The sequence below is a fragment of the Naumovozyma castellii genome, chromosome 5, assembly GCF_000237345.1.
Source record: "Naumovozyma castellii chromosome 5, complete genome".
Lineage (NCBI taxonomy): Eukaryota > Fungi > Ascomycota > Saccharomycetes > Saccharomycetales > Saccharomycetaceae > Naumovozyma > Naumovozyma castellii.
Window position 1 is genome coordinate 308,364 of NC_016495.1, and position 18,447 is coordinate 326,810.

Sequence of the window (18,447 nt, forward strand, 5' to 3'; positions counted from 1 at the left end):
CAAAATATAGACGGGCGGTACCAGAATGATAAACATTGAGCAATATATAACAACACAGTACGTAACTTTTTCACATTTTTGATTTTTTATATACGAATATGTAATATTTTTATAGAGACTTTTATACAGTAGAAAGTGGAATTTTACCCAGAACACTGTATTATTGAAAACGGTCCTGATTAGAAAAAGAAAGGTAAAATTACGACATAGTCTCTTGCGCAGTGCCCCCTATTTTCCTGATTAGCCTCTTGACTGGTTTTAATTTAAATATAGATAACTTCTTAACGTGGAAAATGTAGTAGAGAGTGACCATGGCAAATAAGTTAAAGATAATGTAAGCCCAATAGATACCAAAGTTTCTCCATAAGTAACTGTAGGAGGCGCTAATTCTTGTCAAATACTCATCACCAACAGAGTATAAGCAGTAAGCACAATTAGAAGTAGCATCAGGATCTGCAATATAACCAGTAGCCCTTGACAGGAAGGGAGCCATGTACTGACCGCATGTCTGTCCAGCAGGTGGGTCAAAGAAGTTTAATTCCTTCTTCGTACATATAACAGGTTTCTCATGAAGCATAATACCTACCAAATTCTGAACAAAATAAGTATATGGGGAAGTCTTCCACATAAATGTCCAAAAGCCTGGCATTAGGGATGCAGGTTGGGTCACCCCACAAAATGCAATTAAGAACGACATTGCCAAACCTAATAAAACATTTGCTGATGGTAAATTTGGGGACATATAAAGAATCAATAACCCTAGCCCAACATAATACAATTGAAACATAATACAATAATTCAAAAAGTAAACACCGGATCTAGAGGCTTCGAAGAATATTCTTAAGGGGAAATACGATGAAACAAAGAAAATGGTTGAGAAGAATAAATGATAAGGCAGTTCATTCAAATATTGGGTAATTAACAATAAAGACCAATGGAACATATTAGACTTGGATTCTCTGACCTCATATAAGTCTCTAGCAGCAATAGCTCGAGCCTGCATTTGATTCATAGCTGGTGCGGAAACGATGATTGAAATAAATGCTGTGAACATGGCATTTTGGAGACCAGTAAAACTACTTCCAACACCAAAAAATGTAAACCCAATAAATAAACCTGCAACGGTCATAAGCATCATTTTTGACATGATATAATTCAAATTTCTCCAAAATGTTATACCTGTTCTTCTTAGGACAAACCCAAATTGGTATCTATAAGAAGTGGCGTATTTAGTGGCTTTGTCTCCAATATCAGATTCATCTCTTTTTTGACTTAACTCAGATATCATTTGGCTAACTTTTTCTTCGGCAGCATGGTGTTCTGCAGAGTCCAGCCAAATTTGATGCCAATCTTCCTTGACTGAGGCAGTTGCACCGGCTCCAATAGCTTCTAAAATATACTCTGCTGGATTTTCCTTACGATCACACTTCCTTGCACCGCTTTTTTCGAAGTATTTCAATAATATCTCAGAATTTTCACCAATGTCACCAAAGTAAACAGTTTGACCACCCTTCTTTAATAATAATAATCTATCGAACTGTTCAAATAACGTAGCAGAAGGTTGATGGATAGTACACAAGATAGATTGACCAGCTTGAGCTAATTTCCTCAACAATTGAACGATGGCCCAGGAAGATTGAGAGTCCAAACCAGAAGTGGGTTCATCCAAAAATAATAATAAATCAGGTTTAGCAACCAACTCCACACCAATAGACAATTTCTTTCTTTGTTCAACATTCAAACCACATCCAATAGCACCAACCAATGCATCAGCAAATTCCTCCATTTCCAGAACACGGATGATTTTCTCCACATAAGCTAGCTTTTCTTCATCTGACACGTGCTCTGAGCGACGCATGCGAGCTGAGAATTGTAAAGATTCTCTGACAGTTAACTCTGCAATATGGATATCTTGTTGTTGAACATAGCCAGTACGTCTTTCAAAACTAGCATCAACGGGACGTCCATTCACAAGCATATCACCGGTCACCACACCGATTTCGTTCCTCTTGGCTAAGGTATTTAGTAAAGTTGTTTTCCCTGCACCAGATTCACCCATCAATGCTGTTAATGTACCAGGTACACAATATCCAGAAACATGGTCTAAAAGCATACGCTTACCACGTTCGTATGGAATTGTATAACAGACTTCTTTCCATAAAAAGACACCCTTGGATTCCAATTCCTCGAATGCTCCTTCTTCATCAGTGGAAATTGTAGTACTAGTAAATTTGTCCTTGATTTCAGTATCATTAGAGTTATCAGATGATTCTAAGTCATTAACATCGTTATACCTTATACTACCCTTCTTGAATAATAAAGCGTCACCACCACCTTTAACTGGTCTCTTATGTTCGGTGATGAATGCTTTAATAAACATATAACCAATTAGGAAACACCACATAATACCAAAATTCCTCCATTGATGCTTGTACTCGTAAGTAAATTGTTTCTTTAAATAATCATCACCAAGAACCCAGGATTGACCAGGTTCGGAACCGACAAACGCACAAACTCTATTCTCACTTGACACGTTTTCGTATCCTGGACCTGTTGGCACAAGAGTACCACCACAATCCATATGTCTTCCATGAAATTCGGCATTAAGCATCGATTCGAAGGCATACCTGATTGGAATAATATATGAGATCCATTTAAACCATGGATGCATTGAGGGTAGTTGTATCATATAACTGGAGTATAATGAAATGCACAACATCAAAATACCAGCAATGGAGTTTGCTTGAGCTAGTGTATCACACCCAGCAGCGATCATTTCGAAAAGACCATTAATAGCTTCCGAACACATGGTTAGGAAAAGGTACATCATAAAGAAAGGACCTGGGGCTCTGTGTAAATTAGTTAAGAAAAAGATGATAATAAAGAAGCAGGTTAGTCCGATCATTCTAAAAGGGAAAGCTGCAAGAGCGCTGGCAATAGCTTCAGCCCCTGGATGGTATAATGAATAACCTTTATGCTTTTGTAATATAGGTCTATGATCAAATGACATATTTGCTAAACCCATTAAAGAGTAGTATAATAAAGTGAAATACAACACACCCCCTCTCGAAAAGGCACCATTGGTATCAGAGGGGATATTGTAGAACAATGAACCAGTGATAAATGCTTGAATAATGGCAGAACATATATTAATAACTGTGTATGTCTTATTACCATAAATCCTTTGAGTTCCCCTAATGGTACAAAGCCGTACTTGTTCCCAAAATGAAACGGTATAGAATGATTTTTTACTTGAATGTTTTGATTTTTCTTCTTTCATAGATTTTTTGTACATTTCTCTTGTATTCTCAGTATCTACGTTTGTCTTATATGTTGTAATATCTTCTTTCAATTTTGCAAACTCTGGTGAATTATGCCAATACTCTTCCAGTTCTACGGGAGTGACAGGCACTTTGTTTTCAAAGCCAGATTTAATCTTATGGTACCCATTGGGATCCGTAATTGCTGTTAGAAATTCGGCCATAACTTGTCTAGGAGGACATATATATCCCATATTTTCAAAATAAGCCTTTGCATCTTCGATCTTACCAAAATAGATTTGACGGCCCTTCGCTAGCACGGTTACTTTGTCAAAAGTTTCATATATGTTTTCACTGGCCTGATAAATAGTAACAAAAGCGGTGGATCCCAAAAGGTTAGTCATGATACGGATTGCCTTAGCGTACTCAAGGGCAGTGGATGCGTCTAAACCTCTAGTGGCATTGTCCCAACAGTAAATGGAACCATTGGCAGCAAGAGCTTCAGCAATGGAGACACGTTTACGTTCACCACCTGACACACCTCTGACAAAATCATTCCCAACTTTTGTGTTATATGTGTGTCTTAAACCAAAGATAGTGGCATATAACTCTCTGGACGATTTTATATATTCATCTCTGGAAATATTGTTAACCCGCTTAGCTGGTGTCTTACAAGCCAACGCGAAATCCAAAGTTTGTTGCACAGTTAAATGTGGGAAATGTACATCCAATTCTCCATTATATATAACATCTGATTTATAATGTTTCATCATTTCCTTTTGAGGAATACCATCATAAGTGATTTCCCCTTTCACACCGCCAGGAAATTGATCAATTTCACCTGCAATGACTTTCAAGAATGAAGAGCATCCTGCACCTGGTCTCCCTAGAACAAGAATCATTTCACCCGGTTTAGCAAGGGCATAACTATTCTGTATAATCTTTCTCCATTTCCTGTTCCTTCTCGCCCTTATTCCCTTGTAAATTGTATATGGCAAACATAATACGTTCCCAAATGTGGCACCTTCCAAAGCGGAGGCATCCACACCTTCAGCAGTAACGTCTTCCATAGTGACCCCAGCTTTACGAATATGAATTCCCTGTTCATCTGCATCTCTAACGAACCTTTCAAATATTTCCTGAGCATCGAAACCATCATCTGAAACGTTCTTCATATCGAACGACCCTGACCTCGTAGTATGATGTGACAGGGCATCCGCGAACGATTCCACTCTGCTAACCATATCAGCGGTTAACTCCCCTGAGGATGCGTAGTTCAATTTTGCTCTGTTTTTTAAGGGTTCTGTTGTTGTTCCTACAGCTATTTCGCCAACTGAGGAAGCTGTGGAGCAAGCGTCAGAGACAGCTTCTTCTGGAGGAGTTGACTCCGGTACTATTTTCCCGGAGGTTGATGCACTTTGAATACTAGAGTCCATTCTGTCCATTAGTATTCTCTCGTTAAGTTGTAGTTTTTGGAATGTCTGTGTCAGAAAATGGGTGTATTTTAAAGTTATATAACTTGGTAGCTTAATATGTTTCGTTATTACCTCCTCCCTCAAATTTCTTATGTCCACGGGAATACGCTCACGCCGCGGGGCACAGAAACAGCCGCAGAAGACATTCGCAACCTTAGTCATCAGGATAATAGCAATATGAAAGTCACATTTTCTCTTGCGAATGACACATTCACCATTTATTGCCCAACTTGGATGCTTGAAATGAGAATTGTAAGTTTAAAAAAAATGAAAAAGTTATTAATTGATTCTATAAAAAGTTTTGGTATTTAAATATTAAGTAAAAGTAGTATATCAAACTTAAAAGTTTGAAAAATGATAAAATTTGGGTTTTGATTTGTCTATTTCTTCCCCTTCACCTTACCTAGGCCCTTCTTAACAAAGGAGAGGTTTAACAATGAAGTCTGTCTCACATGGAAGATGTAATACAGAGAAATCATACCGAAAATATTGAAAATGATATAGGCCCAGTAGAGACCGAAGTTTCTCCACAAATAAGAGTAGGAGGAACTGATGTGGGTCAAATATTCATCACCAACGGAATATATACAGTATGCACAGTTCGATGTATCGTCAGGATTCTTGATATACCCACTAGCAGAAGATAAGAATTTTTCCATGTATTGGCCACAAGTTTGACCACTTGGCGGATTGAAATAGTTTAATTCCTTTTTGGAACATACAACAGGTTTCTTATGAAGCATAATACCGACCATGTTTTGAACAAAGTAAGTGTAAGGAGATGCCTTCCACATAAATGTCCAGAAACCAGGCATTAAAGATTTAGGTTGAGTAACACCACAGAATGAGATTAGGAACGATAAACATAAACCTAGGATCACATTAGCAGATGGAAGATTTGGAGATGCATAAAGAACCATTAACCCAAAGCCAACATAATACAATTGAAACATAATACAATAATTCAAAAAGTAAACACCGGATCTTGGAGCTTCGTAGAAAATTCTTAATGGGAAATACGATGAGACAAAGAAAATGGTTGAGAAGAACAAATGATAAGGCAGCTCATTCAAATATTGGGTGACTAATAATAAGGACCAATGGAACATATTAGACTTGGATTCTCTAACCTCATATAAATCTCTAGCAGCAATTGCACGAGCTTGAATTTGATTCATGGCTGGTGCAGAAACAACAATCGAAATAAAAGCCGCAAACATCGCATTTTGTAAACCAGTATACGATTTACCGACATCATAAAAGGTGAACCCAATATATAACCCACCGACAGTCATAAGCATCATTTTGGACATGATATAGTTTAAGTTTCTCCAAAAAGTAATACCTGTTCTTCTTAAAACATAGGAAAATTGGTAACCATAGGACGTGGCATATTTTCCTGAATTACTATCACCATTAGCATCATCAGGCTTTGACGATAACTCTTTGATTAGTTCATCAACCTTTTCTGCAGTTCTCATATATTCCTTAGAGTTTTTCCAAATTTCATGCCAATCTTCCTTGACAGATGCAGTAGCACCAGCACCAATAGCTTCTAAAATATACTCTGCAGGGTTTTCCTTACGATCACATTTTCTGGCACCGTTACCTTCAAAATAGTCCAACAAAGTCCTTGAATTCTTACCGACATCACCAAAGTAAACAGTTTGACCACCCTTCTTTAATAATAATAATCTATCGAATTGTTCAAATAACGTAGCAGAAGGTTGATGGATAGTACACAAGATAGATTGACCAGCTTGAGCCAATTTTCTTAACAATTGAATAATGGCCCAGGAAGATTGAGAGTCCAAACCAGAAGTAGGTTCATCCAAAAATAATAGTAAATCAGGTTTAGCAACCAACTCCACACCAATGGACAACTTCTTTCTCTGTTCAACATTCAAACCACGACCAATTTCACCAACTAGAGCTTCGGCATATTCTTGCATATCTAGCACATGAATAATCTTTTCAACATATGCCATTTTTTCTTCATCAGGAATAGCTTGAGCACGACGCATACGAGCTGAGAATTGTAAAGATTCTCTCACTGTAAGTTCCGCAATATGGACATCTTGTTGTTGAACATAACCGGTACGTCTTTCAAAACTAGCATCGATCGGACGACCATTAATTAACATATCACCAGTAATAATACCAACATTTCTTTGAGCCAAAGTGTTCAATAATGTAGTCTTACCAGCACCAGATTCACCCATTAAAGCGGTCATCGTACCGGGGATACAGTAACCAGAAACATGATCCAATAACATTCTTTGACCGCCATCATATGGAATAGTGTAGCACACATCTCTCCAGATGAAAACACCCTTTGATTCCAGTTCTTCAAATGCATCCTCTTCAACCAAAGAATTGTTTCCACTAGAAACTCTTTCCTTCATTTCAAAACTGTTAGAGTCTTCAGCGGATTCTTCATCATCAACTATTTTAGATTTTAGAGTACCTTTCTTGAAAAGTAGAGCATCACCACCACCTTTAACTGGTCTCTTAAATTCAGTAACAACAGCCTTAATAACCATATAACCAATTAAGAAACACCACATAATACCAAAATTCCTCCATTGATGCTTGTACTCGTAAGTAAATTGTTTCTTTAAATAATCATCACCAAGAACCCAGGATTGACCAGGTTCTGAGCCGACAAACGCACAAACTCTATTCTCACTTGACACATTTTCGTATCCTGGACCAGTTGGCACAAGAGTACCACCACAATCCATACGTCTTCCATGAAATTCGGCATTAAGCATTGCTTCAAATGCATATCTGATTGGTAATATATATGAAATCCATTTGAACCATGGGTGCATAGAAGGCAATTGAATCATATAAGTGGAGTACATGGAAATTGACAACATTAAGATACCATTGATACCGTTCGCTTGTGCAAGAGTATCACAACCAGCAGCAATCATTTGAAACAAACCAGTAATACACTCAGAACACATGGATAAAAACAAGTAAACCATAAAAAATGCACCAGCATTTACGTGTAAACCAGCTAAGAAATATAAAATAATTAAGAAACATGTCAAACCTATCATTCTAAATGGGAAAGATGAAACTGTACTTGCAATAGCTTCGGCAGATGGATGGTACAAGGAATAACCTTTGTGTTTTTGAAGAATGTGTCTATCATCAAAAGAAATATTGGCTAAACCCATTAACGAATAAAATAACAATGCAAAATATAAGACACCCCCTCTTGAGAATGCACCATTTGTTGATGAAGGAGAAGCATAGAAATTCGAACCGACAATAAATGCTTGGATGACAGATGAACTAACATTAATAACAGTATAAGCCTTGTTACCATAAATTCTTTGGAAACCACGAATAGTACAGAGTTTCACTTGCTCCATATAGGAAATTGTAAAATACGATTTCTTACGAGTACCTTTAGCCTTTTCATCGGCCATCGATTCCTTGTATAATTCTCTTGTCTTCTCTGTATCGACTGTACTTTTATAAGTATTTATGTCAGATCTCAATTTTGCGTATTCATCAGATTCCAACCAATATTTTTCAAACTCTTCAGCGGTACGTGGGACCTTATGTTCGTATCCAGGTTTAATTTCATGGTACCCGTTAGGATCAGTTAATGCCGTTAAAAATTCTGCTGTAACTTGTCTTGGGGGACATAGATAACCCATTTGTGCAAAATAGTCTTTAGCTTCATGAATAGGACCGTAATATATTTGTCTACCACTGTATAGTACTGTGACTTTGTCGAAAGTTTCATAGATGTTTTCACTAGCTTGATAAATGGTGACGAATGCTGTGGATTTTAAAAGATTTGTCATAATACGGATAGCCTTAGCGTACTCAAGTGCAGTAGATGCATCTAAACCTCTAGTGGCATTGTCCCAACAATATATAGTCCCGTTGGCAGCAAGAGCTTCAGCAATGGAGACACGCTTACGTTCACCACCGGATACACCTCTCACAAAATCATTCCCAACTTTGGTGTTGTATGTATGTCTTAGACCAAAGATGGTAGCATATAGTTCTCTTGTAGATTTAATATATTCCTCTTTGGACACATCGTTCACTCTTTTGGCTGGTGTTTTACATGCAATGGCGAAATCCAATGTTTGTTGAACTGTTAAATATGGGAAATGGACATCTAGTTCACCATTATAAATAACATCTGCTCTGTATTTCTTCATCATTTCATCTTGAGGAATACCATCATAAGCGATTTCACCCGTGACACCACCAGCAAATTGGTCAGTTTCACCTGCAGTAACCTTTAAGAAAGAGGAACAACCAGCTCCTGGCCTACCTAATACAAGCACCATTTCACCAGCTTCTGCTAGTGCGTTAACGTTTTGTAATATTTTTCTCATTTTCATAGATTTTCTAGCTTTGATTCCTTTGTAAATTGTGTATGGCAGACATAATATATTACCAAATGTAGCACCTTCAAGGGCAGAGGCGTCAGTTCCCTCAGCGCCCACATCTTCTAGAGTGACACCAGCCTTACGTATATGGATACCTTGTTCTTCAGCGTCTCTAACAAAATTAGCGAAGATGGCACGAGCATCAAACCCGTCATCACCTGCTTGAGAGTCCAAATCTATTGGTCCACTTCTAGTAGTATAATGAGATAATGCATCAGCGAAAGTTTCAACTTTTGATATAATTTCTGGGGAAAACGTTATCGATTCATTATCTATGATAGAATTTTGGGTTAGCATACGAGTAAGTTTATCACCATTTGTTCCCGTTTCATCATTGTGCGTTCCTCCATTTTTCATATGCTGAGGTTCTCCCTTGAACGAGAGCTCTGAATTGGCCACAGAATCAGACAAGCTTTGGGTATCCGATGCGACCGTTAGACGGTGAGTAGATTTATTACTCATCCTTAATTTTGTTTAAAAATGGAAAATTGGACAGTTGATACAGTAATCTATGTCTTAACCTTTTTCAGTATAAACGCTCGAGGCTCTTAAGCGAATATAACAAAATTCCCCTGTATGCGTTTTTCTATTGTCTATATATATTGATCTGTTATCAGAATAGCCTCGTCATTTCTCGAGGTTTTTTTTGGTTTTCAATGTCTTGGCTAAATTTTCTTTTTCCATCATGCGAAAAAAACATTTTCGCAGAAAACAATAGGGTAAAGTAGATAATAGGGCTAAAATTTCTGAAATTTTTAGGAACACATTCTAGGTTTAGAACATTACGATATGAAGTATTTCTGCCTCAGCGCCTTCAGTTCTTCGGGTAAACAAGCTACCAACTCAACCCACACTAATTAAATAGATTCATTGACATGACTCCAAAATTGAACAAAATATATTTGGGACAATACAGTGTAGTATATATGAAATTCAACGTTTAATCATCATTTAGGATTCGAGCTGCAATTAGCCATAGTATCTAATCTTAAGGCTATGATGCTTTTGGATTGGATAATGCATTCTATTTGGGGTTTTCTTGATATTACTAGCCAGATCTCAAATGTAACTATAGATTCAGTATCATGTAAAGTAAGGGATAGTTCAATTCAGTTTACGTTTATACGAGGTTGATATAGGAGGTATATGACAAGTGTTAAAAACTTTATTTAAAAAGAGGAAGGGAGTTCCCCAGTAAATTCTGGACTGTTAAATTCTGGACGTTTAGACACATCGAATACCAGCCGTTTGGTGTCCAGCTTGAATAGGGGCAATTTTTTCAACGGTATTGTCTCTTTATAGTACAGAAATTCTTCGAGGGCTTTCTTTTTTCTTTCTTAGGTATAGGGGTAAAGAGAAAGCCTGTTTCTTATGACAACGAGTAAAAATTTGGTTCCGAAAATTGTCCGACTTTTATGACAAAGAATTGATTATAGCCATGGAAATAATTCTCAGAAGACACTTTCTGTTCCGCGGAATGGGATCCTCTAAGAAATAACCGTACATATTGAGTTTGATGCAGCTTCGGGAAGTCCCGAACCGCGGAAATATGATCGGCGCCTCCCAGACTTTACCACCCAATTGCTGATTAGATGTTAAACATAGAAGTTCTTGTGACATATAGATAGGGTATTCAGGTGCAATTCTGGTTGCTACCAAGAGAGTTTCACCTTCAAGGTTATCTAAACATAGGTATTTTATTATCTTAACATGTAACATTCGTTAAACCTGTTCCTGATCTTCATCAAAATAGCCTGGTAATAAAAAATAAAGATTAAGGATTATGTATTTTCAAATCTATAAATTATAAAAAGTAATAATAACTAGTAAGTAAATGGAAGAAACGAACTTGAAATAGGAAAAACTAGTGTACATTTAGTAACTTTAGAAACGAGAAGTGAATATTATTAATATGAACGTTTCTAGGTTTTAACTCTCTTTATTCTATTCATAATAGATCCCAAGTTTATCAACTGTGTTTGTCTAACATGGAAGATGTAGTATAGTATAACCATGGCAAATATATTGAATATAATGTATGCCCAATAAAAACCAAAATTTCTCCATAGGTACGAATAAGAAGAACTGAGATGTGTTAAATATTCGTCACCTTGAGTGTAGACACAATAGGCACATTGTGATGTAGCATCAGGATTCTGAATGTAGCCAGGAGATCTTGATAAGAATCTCTCCATGTATTGGCCACAAGTTTGACCACTTGGCGGATTGAAATAGTTTAATTCCTTTTTGGAACATACAACAGGTTTCTTATGAAGCATAATACCGACCATGTTTTGAACAAAGTAAGTGTAAGGAGATGCCTTCCACATAAATGTCCAGAAACCAGGCATTAAAGATTTAGGTTGAGTAACACCACAGAATGAGATTAGGAACGATAAACATAAACCTAGGATCACATTAGCAGATGGAAGATTTGGAGATGCATAAAGAACCATTAACCCAAAGCCAACATAATACAATTGAAACATAATACAATAATTCAAAAAGTAAACACCGGATCTTGGAGCTTCGTAGAAAATTCTTAATGGGAAATACGATGAGACAAAGAAAATGGTTGAGAAGAACAAATGATAAGGCAGCTCATTCAAATATTGGGTGACTAATAATAAGGACCAATGGAACATATTAGACTTGGATTCTCTAGTTTCAAATAACTCTCTTGAGGCCAAGGCAAAACCCATCATTTGCATTATAACAGGGGCAGCCATAACTAAGGACATGAACGCTCCGAACATGGCATTTTGTAGACCAATAAAACTCTTACCAACATTGAAAAATGTGAAACCAATGAACAAACCACCAAGACCCAAAAGCAGCAATTTAGAACCAATATATGTCACATTCCTCCAGAAAGTTATTGCTGTTCTCTTTAGAACATAGTTAAATTGGTAGGCGTAGGAAGTAGCATAAGTAGATAATGCGGCTGGATCGACTTTATTTTCTTGTTGAGATAAATCTCTAATTAATTCATCCACTTTTTCGTTAACAGTCAAGTATTCTGGAGAATTAATCCAAAGATCATGCCAGTTAGATTCTGAACTAGCGGTTGCACCGGCACCAATAGCTTCCAAGATATATTCAGCAGGGTTCTCTCTTTGATCACATTTTCTAGCGCTGTTACCTTCAAAATAATCCAATAAAGTTCTTGAGTTCTTACCAATATCACCAAAGTAAACAGTTTGACCACCTTTTCTTAAAAGCAACAACCTATCGAATTGTTCAAACAATGTTGCAGAAGGTTGATGGATAGTACACAGGATAGATTGACCAGCTTGAGCCAATTTTCTTAACAATTGAATAATGGCCCAGGAAGATTGAGAGTCCAAACCAGAAGTAGGTTCATCCAAAAATAATAGTAAATCAGGTTTAGCAACCAACTCCACACCAATGGACAACTTCTTTCTCTGTTCAACATTCAAACCACGACCAATTTCACCAACTAGAGCTTCGGCATAGTATTCCATGTCAAGCACTTGAATAATCTTTTCAACATATGCCATTTTTTCTTCATCAGGAATAGCTTGAGCACGACGCATACGGGCTGAGAATTGTAAAGATTCTCTGACAGTTAACTCTGCAATATGGATATCTTGTTGTTGAACATAACCGGTACGTCTTTCAAAACTAGCGTCAATGGGATGACCATTAATTAACATATCACCAGTAATAATACCAACATTTCTTTGAGCCAAAGTGTTCAATAATGTAGTCTTACCAGCACCAGATTCACCCATTAAAGCAGTTAATGTACCGGGGATACAATAACCAGAAACATGATCCAATAACATCCTTTGACCGCCATCATATGGAATAGTGTAGCAAACGTCTCTCCAGATGAAAACTCCAGTTGCTTCCAAATTTTCAAACTCACCAGCGTTAGGATCAGATACTTTATCTTCATTTGAAGCATCACTGGAAGATGAGGCAGTAAATTCTGGATCACTTGAATGTTTGAATTGTTCAGCACCCTTCTTGAAAATCAAGGCATCACCACCACCTTTGACAGGTCTCTTAAATTCAGTAACAACAGCCTTAATGACCAGATAACCAATTAAGAAACACCACATAATACCAAAGTTTCTCCAAGTGTGTTTATACTGATAAGTGTATTGTAACCTCAAGTAATCATCACCTAGAACCCAGGATTGACCAGGTTTAGAACCAGCAAATGGGCAAACTCTGTTATCATTTGATACATTTTCGTATCCAGGACCAGAAGGAACCAAAGTACCACCACAATCCATATGTCTACCATGAAATTCGGCGTTAAGCATTGATTCAAAACAGTATCTGATTGGAAGAATATATGAAATCCATTTGAACCATGGACGCATGGAATGCAATTGAATCATATAAGTGGAGTATAAGGAAATAGCCATTGTTAAGATACCACAAATAAAGTTAGCCTGAGCAAGAACTATCACACGGCGGTAATCTATTTCGAAAAGACTGTTAATTGTTTCAGAACACATTGTCAAAAATAAATAGACAATGAAAAATGCACCAGCATCCACATGTAACCCAGCGAGGAAATAAAGAATAATAATGAAACATGTCAAACTAATCATTCTGAAAGGAGCTGCAGAGAAAGTACTTGCTAAAGCTTCAGCAGAGGGATGATACAATGAATAGTTCTTATGTTTCTGAAGGATAGGTCTATGTTCAAAAGTAATATTAGCCAACCCCATTAAGGAGTAAAATAATAAGGAGAAGTATAGAACACCACTTCTGGAAAAGGAACCGGATGTATCAGATGGACTCTTATAGAAAAGTGAACCAGCAATAAAAGCTTGAATGACAGATGAACTAACATTAATAACAGTATAAGCTTTATTACCGTAAATTCTTTGGAAACCACGTTTGGTACAAAGCTTGATTTGTTCCAAATATGAAATCGTGTAATAAGACTTTGTACGTGTACCCTTGGCCTTTTCTTCAGCTAATGATTGATTATACAATTCCCTTGTTTTCTGACTGTCTATCTCTGCCTTGTATGAAGTAATATCAGCTCTTAATTGAGCAAATTCAGGAGATTCTAACCAGTATCTTTCGAATTCTTCAACAGAACGTGGAACCTTATCTTCAAAACCAGGACGAATTTGATGATAACCGTTCCTATCAGTTAAAGCAGTTAAATATTCAGCGGTAGCTTGTCTTGAAGGACGTTCGTACCCCATTTCGGTAAAATATTCTGTAGCTTCGTGAATCCCACCGTAGTAAATTTGTCTACCATCATAAAGGACAGTAACTTTATCGAATGTTTCGTAAATGTTTTCACTAGCTTGATAAATGGTAACAAAGGCAGTGGATTCTAAGAGATTTGTCATGATACGGATGGCCTTTGCGTATTCTAATGCAGTGGATGCATCTAAACCTCTAGTGGCGTTATCCCAACAGTAAACAGAGCCATTAGCGACTAAAGCTTCAGCGATGGAGACACGCTTACGTTCACCACCGGAAACACCTCTCACAAAATCATTCCCAACTTTAGTATGATAAGTGTGTCTTAGCCCAAAAATGGTAGCATATAATTCTCTTGTAGTCTTCACATATTCAGCCTTTGATATGTTGTTGACTCTCTTAGCAGGTGTCTTACATGCAATGGCGAAATCCAAAGTTTGTTGCACGGTTAAGAAGGGGAAATGAACATCCAATTCCCCATTGTAAATAACGTCACCTTTGTATTTTTTCATCATTTCATCTTGAGGAATACCATCATAAGCTATATCACCCTTGACACCACCGGCAAATTGATCAATTTCACCAGCTGTGACTTTCAAGAAAGAGGAACAACCAGCACCGGGTCTACCCAAGACAAGAATCATCTCACCTGGTTTAGCCAAAGCATTACAATTTTGTAAAATCTTTCTCATCTTGGTATTTGACATAGATCTAATATACTTGTGAATAGTATAGGGGAAAGCCAGTAAATCACCTACAGTTCTACCTTCAGACATGGAGGCATTGATACCCTCAGCACTCACATCTTCTAGAGTCACACCAGCTTTACGAACATGAATGCCTTGCTCTTCGGCGTCCCTAACAAAACTGGCAAAGATGGCACGTGCATCGAAAGAATCTGAGTTAGCAGCTTGTAATTCCGGATCTTCAATGGCGCGTCCACTTCTAGTAGTGTGACGAGATAGAACATCAGCCACGGTCTCCACTCTATGGATGTAATCTTTGTTTAGCTCATCTGAATCCTGTGAATCAGTTGAAACTTCACCGGTCTTATTATTGATTGTTTGCTTTTCCGGGTTACGGCCCACGAAGGATGATTCAGAGAGCGCGATGGAATTGCTACCGTCATCACCTTTGGACGCAGGGTTCGAATCACCGGAAAATGATTGTAAATTTGATTCGTCCATGAGGAAGAAGTAAAAATAGTTTGATTTCTAGTTTAGATAGATAAGCTAGTCAGCAAGGTTGGGGGAAAGAACGGTTATTTGAGATTGGAAGAGGGCACTCAGAGAGATGACATTTATATATCTGTCCGGGACACTTGCGGAAAGGAATTGGAATTGGATATGTTTTGACAATGGCACTTGGCTATCATCGATCAACACTTAGTAATCTTATTTCCACGGAAGGAGGGCAAGATATGTTTGTGCGTCGAGATGGCAATGGACTAGTGATTGCACACGGACTTTAAGATCTGTGTTGTGTGAGCGCCAACCGTGACTAGTCATGGCGGCTTAGGTCCACGGAAATAAGGCGCGGAGTGGGCGGTCCGCGGGCAACCCCTGTTTATGGCAGTTGAGGCTTGCGCTGTGATTGGTCGTCGCTGGTTATTATTAGCTAAATGGATACATCAAGATGATCACATCGTGCGTGGGCAAGGGGCGACAAGCGTTCGGGGCTCCCCTAAGCCAGTCTAGATCTTATCTAAGGTTGCACAAGCATTGGGTAAGCCAATGACACGTACGTATTGCAGTGCTGAACTGCCACTAAAGGGTCTTTTTCTTGTGTGACTGAATTAGGAAGACGTAAACATTTCGTTTTCTGGATGGTGGAGTGAATGAAAGTTGGGGAGAGGGGAGGGGAGGGGAGCAGATGCTCAAATTTGATGACACTATTACCCTCTGATCTACATACGTAAGTATATTTTGCTTGATCACCCAGGAAATTTGTGTAATTACGTAGGTATTTAACAAGTATGACTTGCTTGAATTCAATTCCCTAAAATTGAGGGTACGCGGATTGTCTACATACGGAATTTCTTTAAAAACAAATTTCTAATTTTTTAGTAAAGGCAAGCTTTCTCTGGAAAACGCGAGTTTGGAGACCTAAAGTCCTTTATTCCCATCGAGTGCCATTTTTTTTTAAATCTACACACGTTTTCGAATTTATTTAATCTATGAGGTATGTTTTTAATATTTTGCACTATTTTTAAAAACAGGGAAAACAAATTATTTGATTATTAAAATAAATAAAAATCATGTATTCCAAGAAATAAGTAAATACGGTTAGTGTTTTCTCTTTTTTTTTTTTTTTTTTGAAAATATTGCCTGAACAAAGTGTATGTCTCGCACATACACACCCTTCTTAAGTGGTCATTAATTGTTACATTACTCATACTTACAATAAATAATCTAAAGTGATATATACATATATCTTTTTTCTCATTCAATCCTCTAATTCATAAAGACAACTGCCCAGTGCTGGTTTGGAAACAATAATTACCTCTTCCAATATTTCATCTGATATGCCTGGATATCTTACTTTATAAAATTGTTCAATCAATGCCTTCTTAACTCTTTCCACACTTCCATTTGGTCCACCAGGGACTAAATGCACAGTACATCCACCCCAACCAGCCCCTGTCAAACGAGATCCATATGACCCGTTCTCCAATGCAATGGAACAAATACTATCAATTTCAGGACACGAACATTCATATAATTTATCACAAGATTGTTGTGACTCATTCATCAATTGACCAAACTGTGAAAAAAATTCACTTTCCCTTTCGTATTGAGATTCATGAGTAATTAATTGTAGCGCCTTCAACACTCTCAAAGCCTCCGAATATACATGTTTGGCTCTTTGATATAATTTCAATACTTGAAACCTCACGGGAAATATGGTCAAATAATCTCTTGTAAATTCTTCACGAGAACAATTTAATGCATCAGCGGCATCACTCACAGTGAACCCATCCTTCTTATCACCTAGAGACTCTTCCACTAACTCCAACATCTTAGTCAATCTTTCAATCCCACTTGACACATCACCTTCCCATTTATTCGAAGCATTAAAATATCTAGCATAATAAGCTTCCATAAAATCTCTTAAATTACCCTTATTCAAATCGCCACCATGATGCAATGCAACACCATACTTATTAGCCAATACGTTTGCTGCTGCAGTGACTTCAATGACTCTTAAATTATAATTAGTAGGAGCAGTATCGAATTTATTAGCCACCACAAGAGTATTAGCAATCACGAATTGAATATCATGATCTTTCAACTGTGGGAACTTGAAAGGTGTCGCTGTTAATGTTGGTTTGAAAGCCACATACAATGCATGATCTTCTTCACCACACACGGATGCGGCTTGATCCATCCCACCATTACTCACACCCACGTAGTGTTCCGCAACACCTGTCATGTTAGTCAAATCACTCTTACTCATCGGGTATTGAGCGCCCATATTAGCTCTAATTATCGCCAATGCGACAGCACAAATGAATGCCGAAGATGAGGATAACCCACTTCCCACGGGGATGTCACCTTGACAAAAGACTTGCAGTCCCACGAGCGGATTATTTTGGAACCTTTCTGGATCCAATTCCGTCAAGAATTGTTGAGCCACATGGAGCCCACATTTGAAATAATTGGACCAATCTGAGATGGATGGATCTATGGTAACGAATGAACCATCCAAGGGTAAATCGAATTTCCTTTGAGCAAATCTACGATCTGAATTAGTTAAAGTTATAGAAGGGTTCTTTTGTGGGTCGTTACGGAGGATCTTGACTGCACAAAGCATGTCGACATCGATGGCCATGGGTAATACTGCGAAATCTGCATAATCGATATGTTCCCCTATTAGGTTTACTCTACCGGGGGACCTTGATATGAAATCAGGTTTGGTGAAATATGTTTCTTGAAATCTCTTTATGATGGTGGGAGATTTCTTGACTAGCGGAGTTGGTAGATTGGGGTCTGTTATGTGGTATACCGGTACGGACATGTTTATTTTTTCGTCTTGCCTGTTTGCTGGAGAGAGATAGGTAGTTTTTCCTTTGGGAATTGTTAT

At 37.7% G+C, this 18,447-nt stretch overlaps 4 protein-coding genes across 4 annotated transcripts; all 4 read right to left on the reverse strand.

Annotated features, from left to right (window-relative positions):
• Positions 1 to 199: 199 nt before the first annotated feature.
• Positions 200 to 4,897, reverse strand: NCAS0E01630 (pleiotropic drug resistance family ABC transporter; the record flags this gene model as incomplete). Its single annotated transcript, XM_003676545.1, has 1 exon — positions 200 to 4,897. The coding sequence occupies one exon, from the start codon at positions 4,895 to 4,897 to the stop codon at positions 200 to 202; it is 4,698 nt and encodes a 1,565-aa protein (XP_003676593.1).
• Positions 4,898 to 5,115: 218 nt separating this feature from the next.
• On the reverse strand, positions 5,116 to 9,624 carry NCAS0E01640 (pleiotropic drug resistance family ABC transporter; the record flags this gene model as incomplete). Its single annotated transcript, XM_003676546.1, has 1 exon — positions 5,116 to 9,624. One exon carries the CDS (start codon positions 9,622 to 9,624, stop codon positions 5,116 to 5,118), a length of 4,509 nt encoding a protein of 1,502 aa, XP_003676594.1.
• A 1,460-nt stretch (positions 9,625 to 11,084) lies between these two features.
• NCAS0E01650 (pleiotropic drug resistance family ABC transporter) lies at positions 11,085 to 15,551 on the reverse strand (the record flags this gene model as incomplete). The annotated part of the gene is made up of 1 exon (XM_003676547.1): positions 11,085 to 15,551. The coding sequence occupies one exon, from the start codon at positions 15,549 to 15,551 to the stop codon at positions 11,085 to 11,087; it is 4,467 nt and encodes a 1,488-aa protein (XP_003676595.1).
• A 1,258-nt stretch (positions 15,552 to 16,809) lies between these two features.
• NCAS0E01660 (uncharacterized protein) lies at positions 16,810 to 18,381 on the reverse strand (the record flags this gene model as incomplete). The annotated part of the gene is made up of 1 exon (XM_003676548.1): positions 16,810 to 18,381. One exon carries the CDS (start codon positions 18,379 to 18,381, stop codon positions 16,810 to 16,812), a length of 1,572 nt encoding a protein of 523 aa, XP_003676596.1.
• Positions 18,382 to 18,447: the final 66 nt, after the last annotated feature.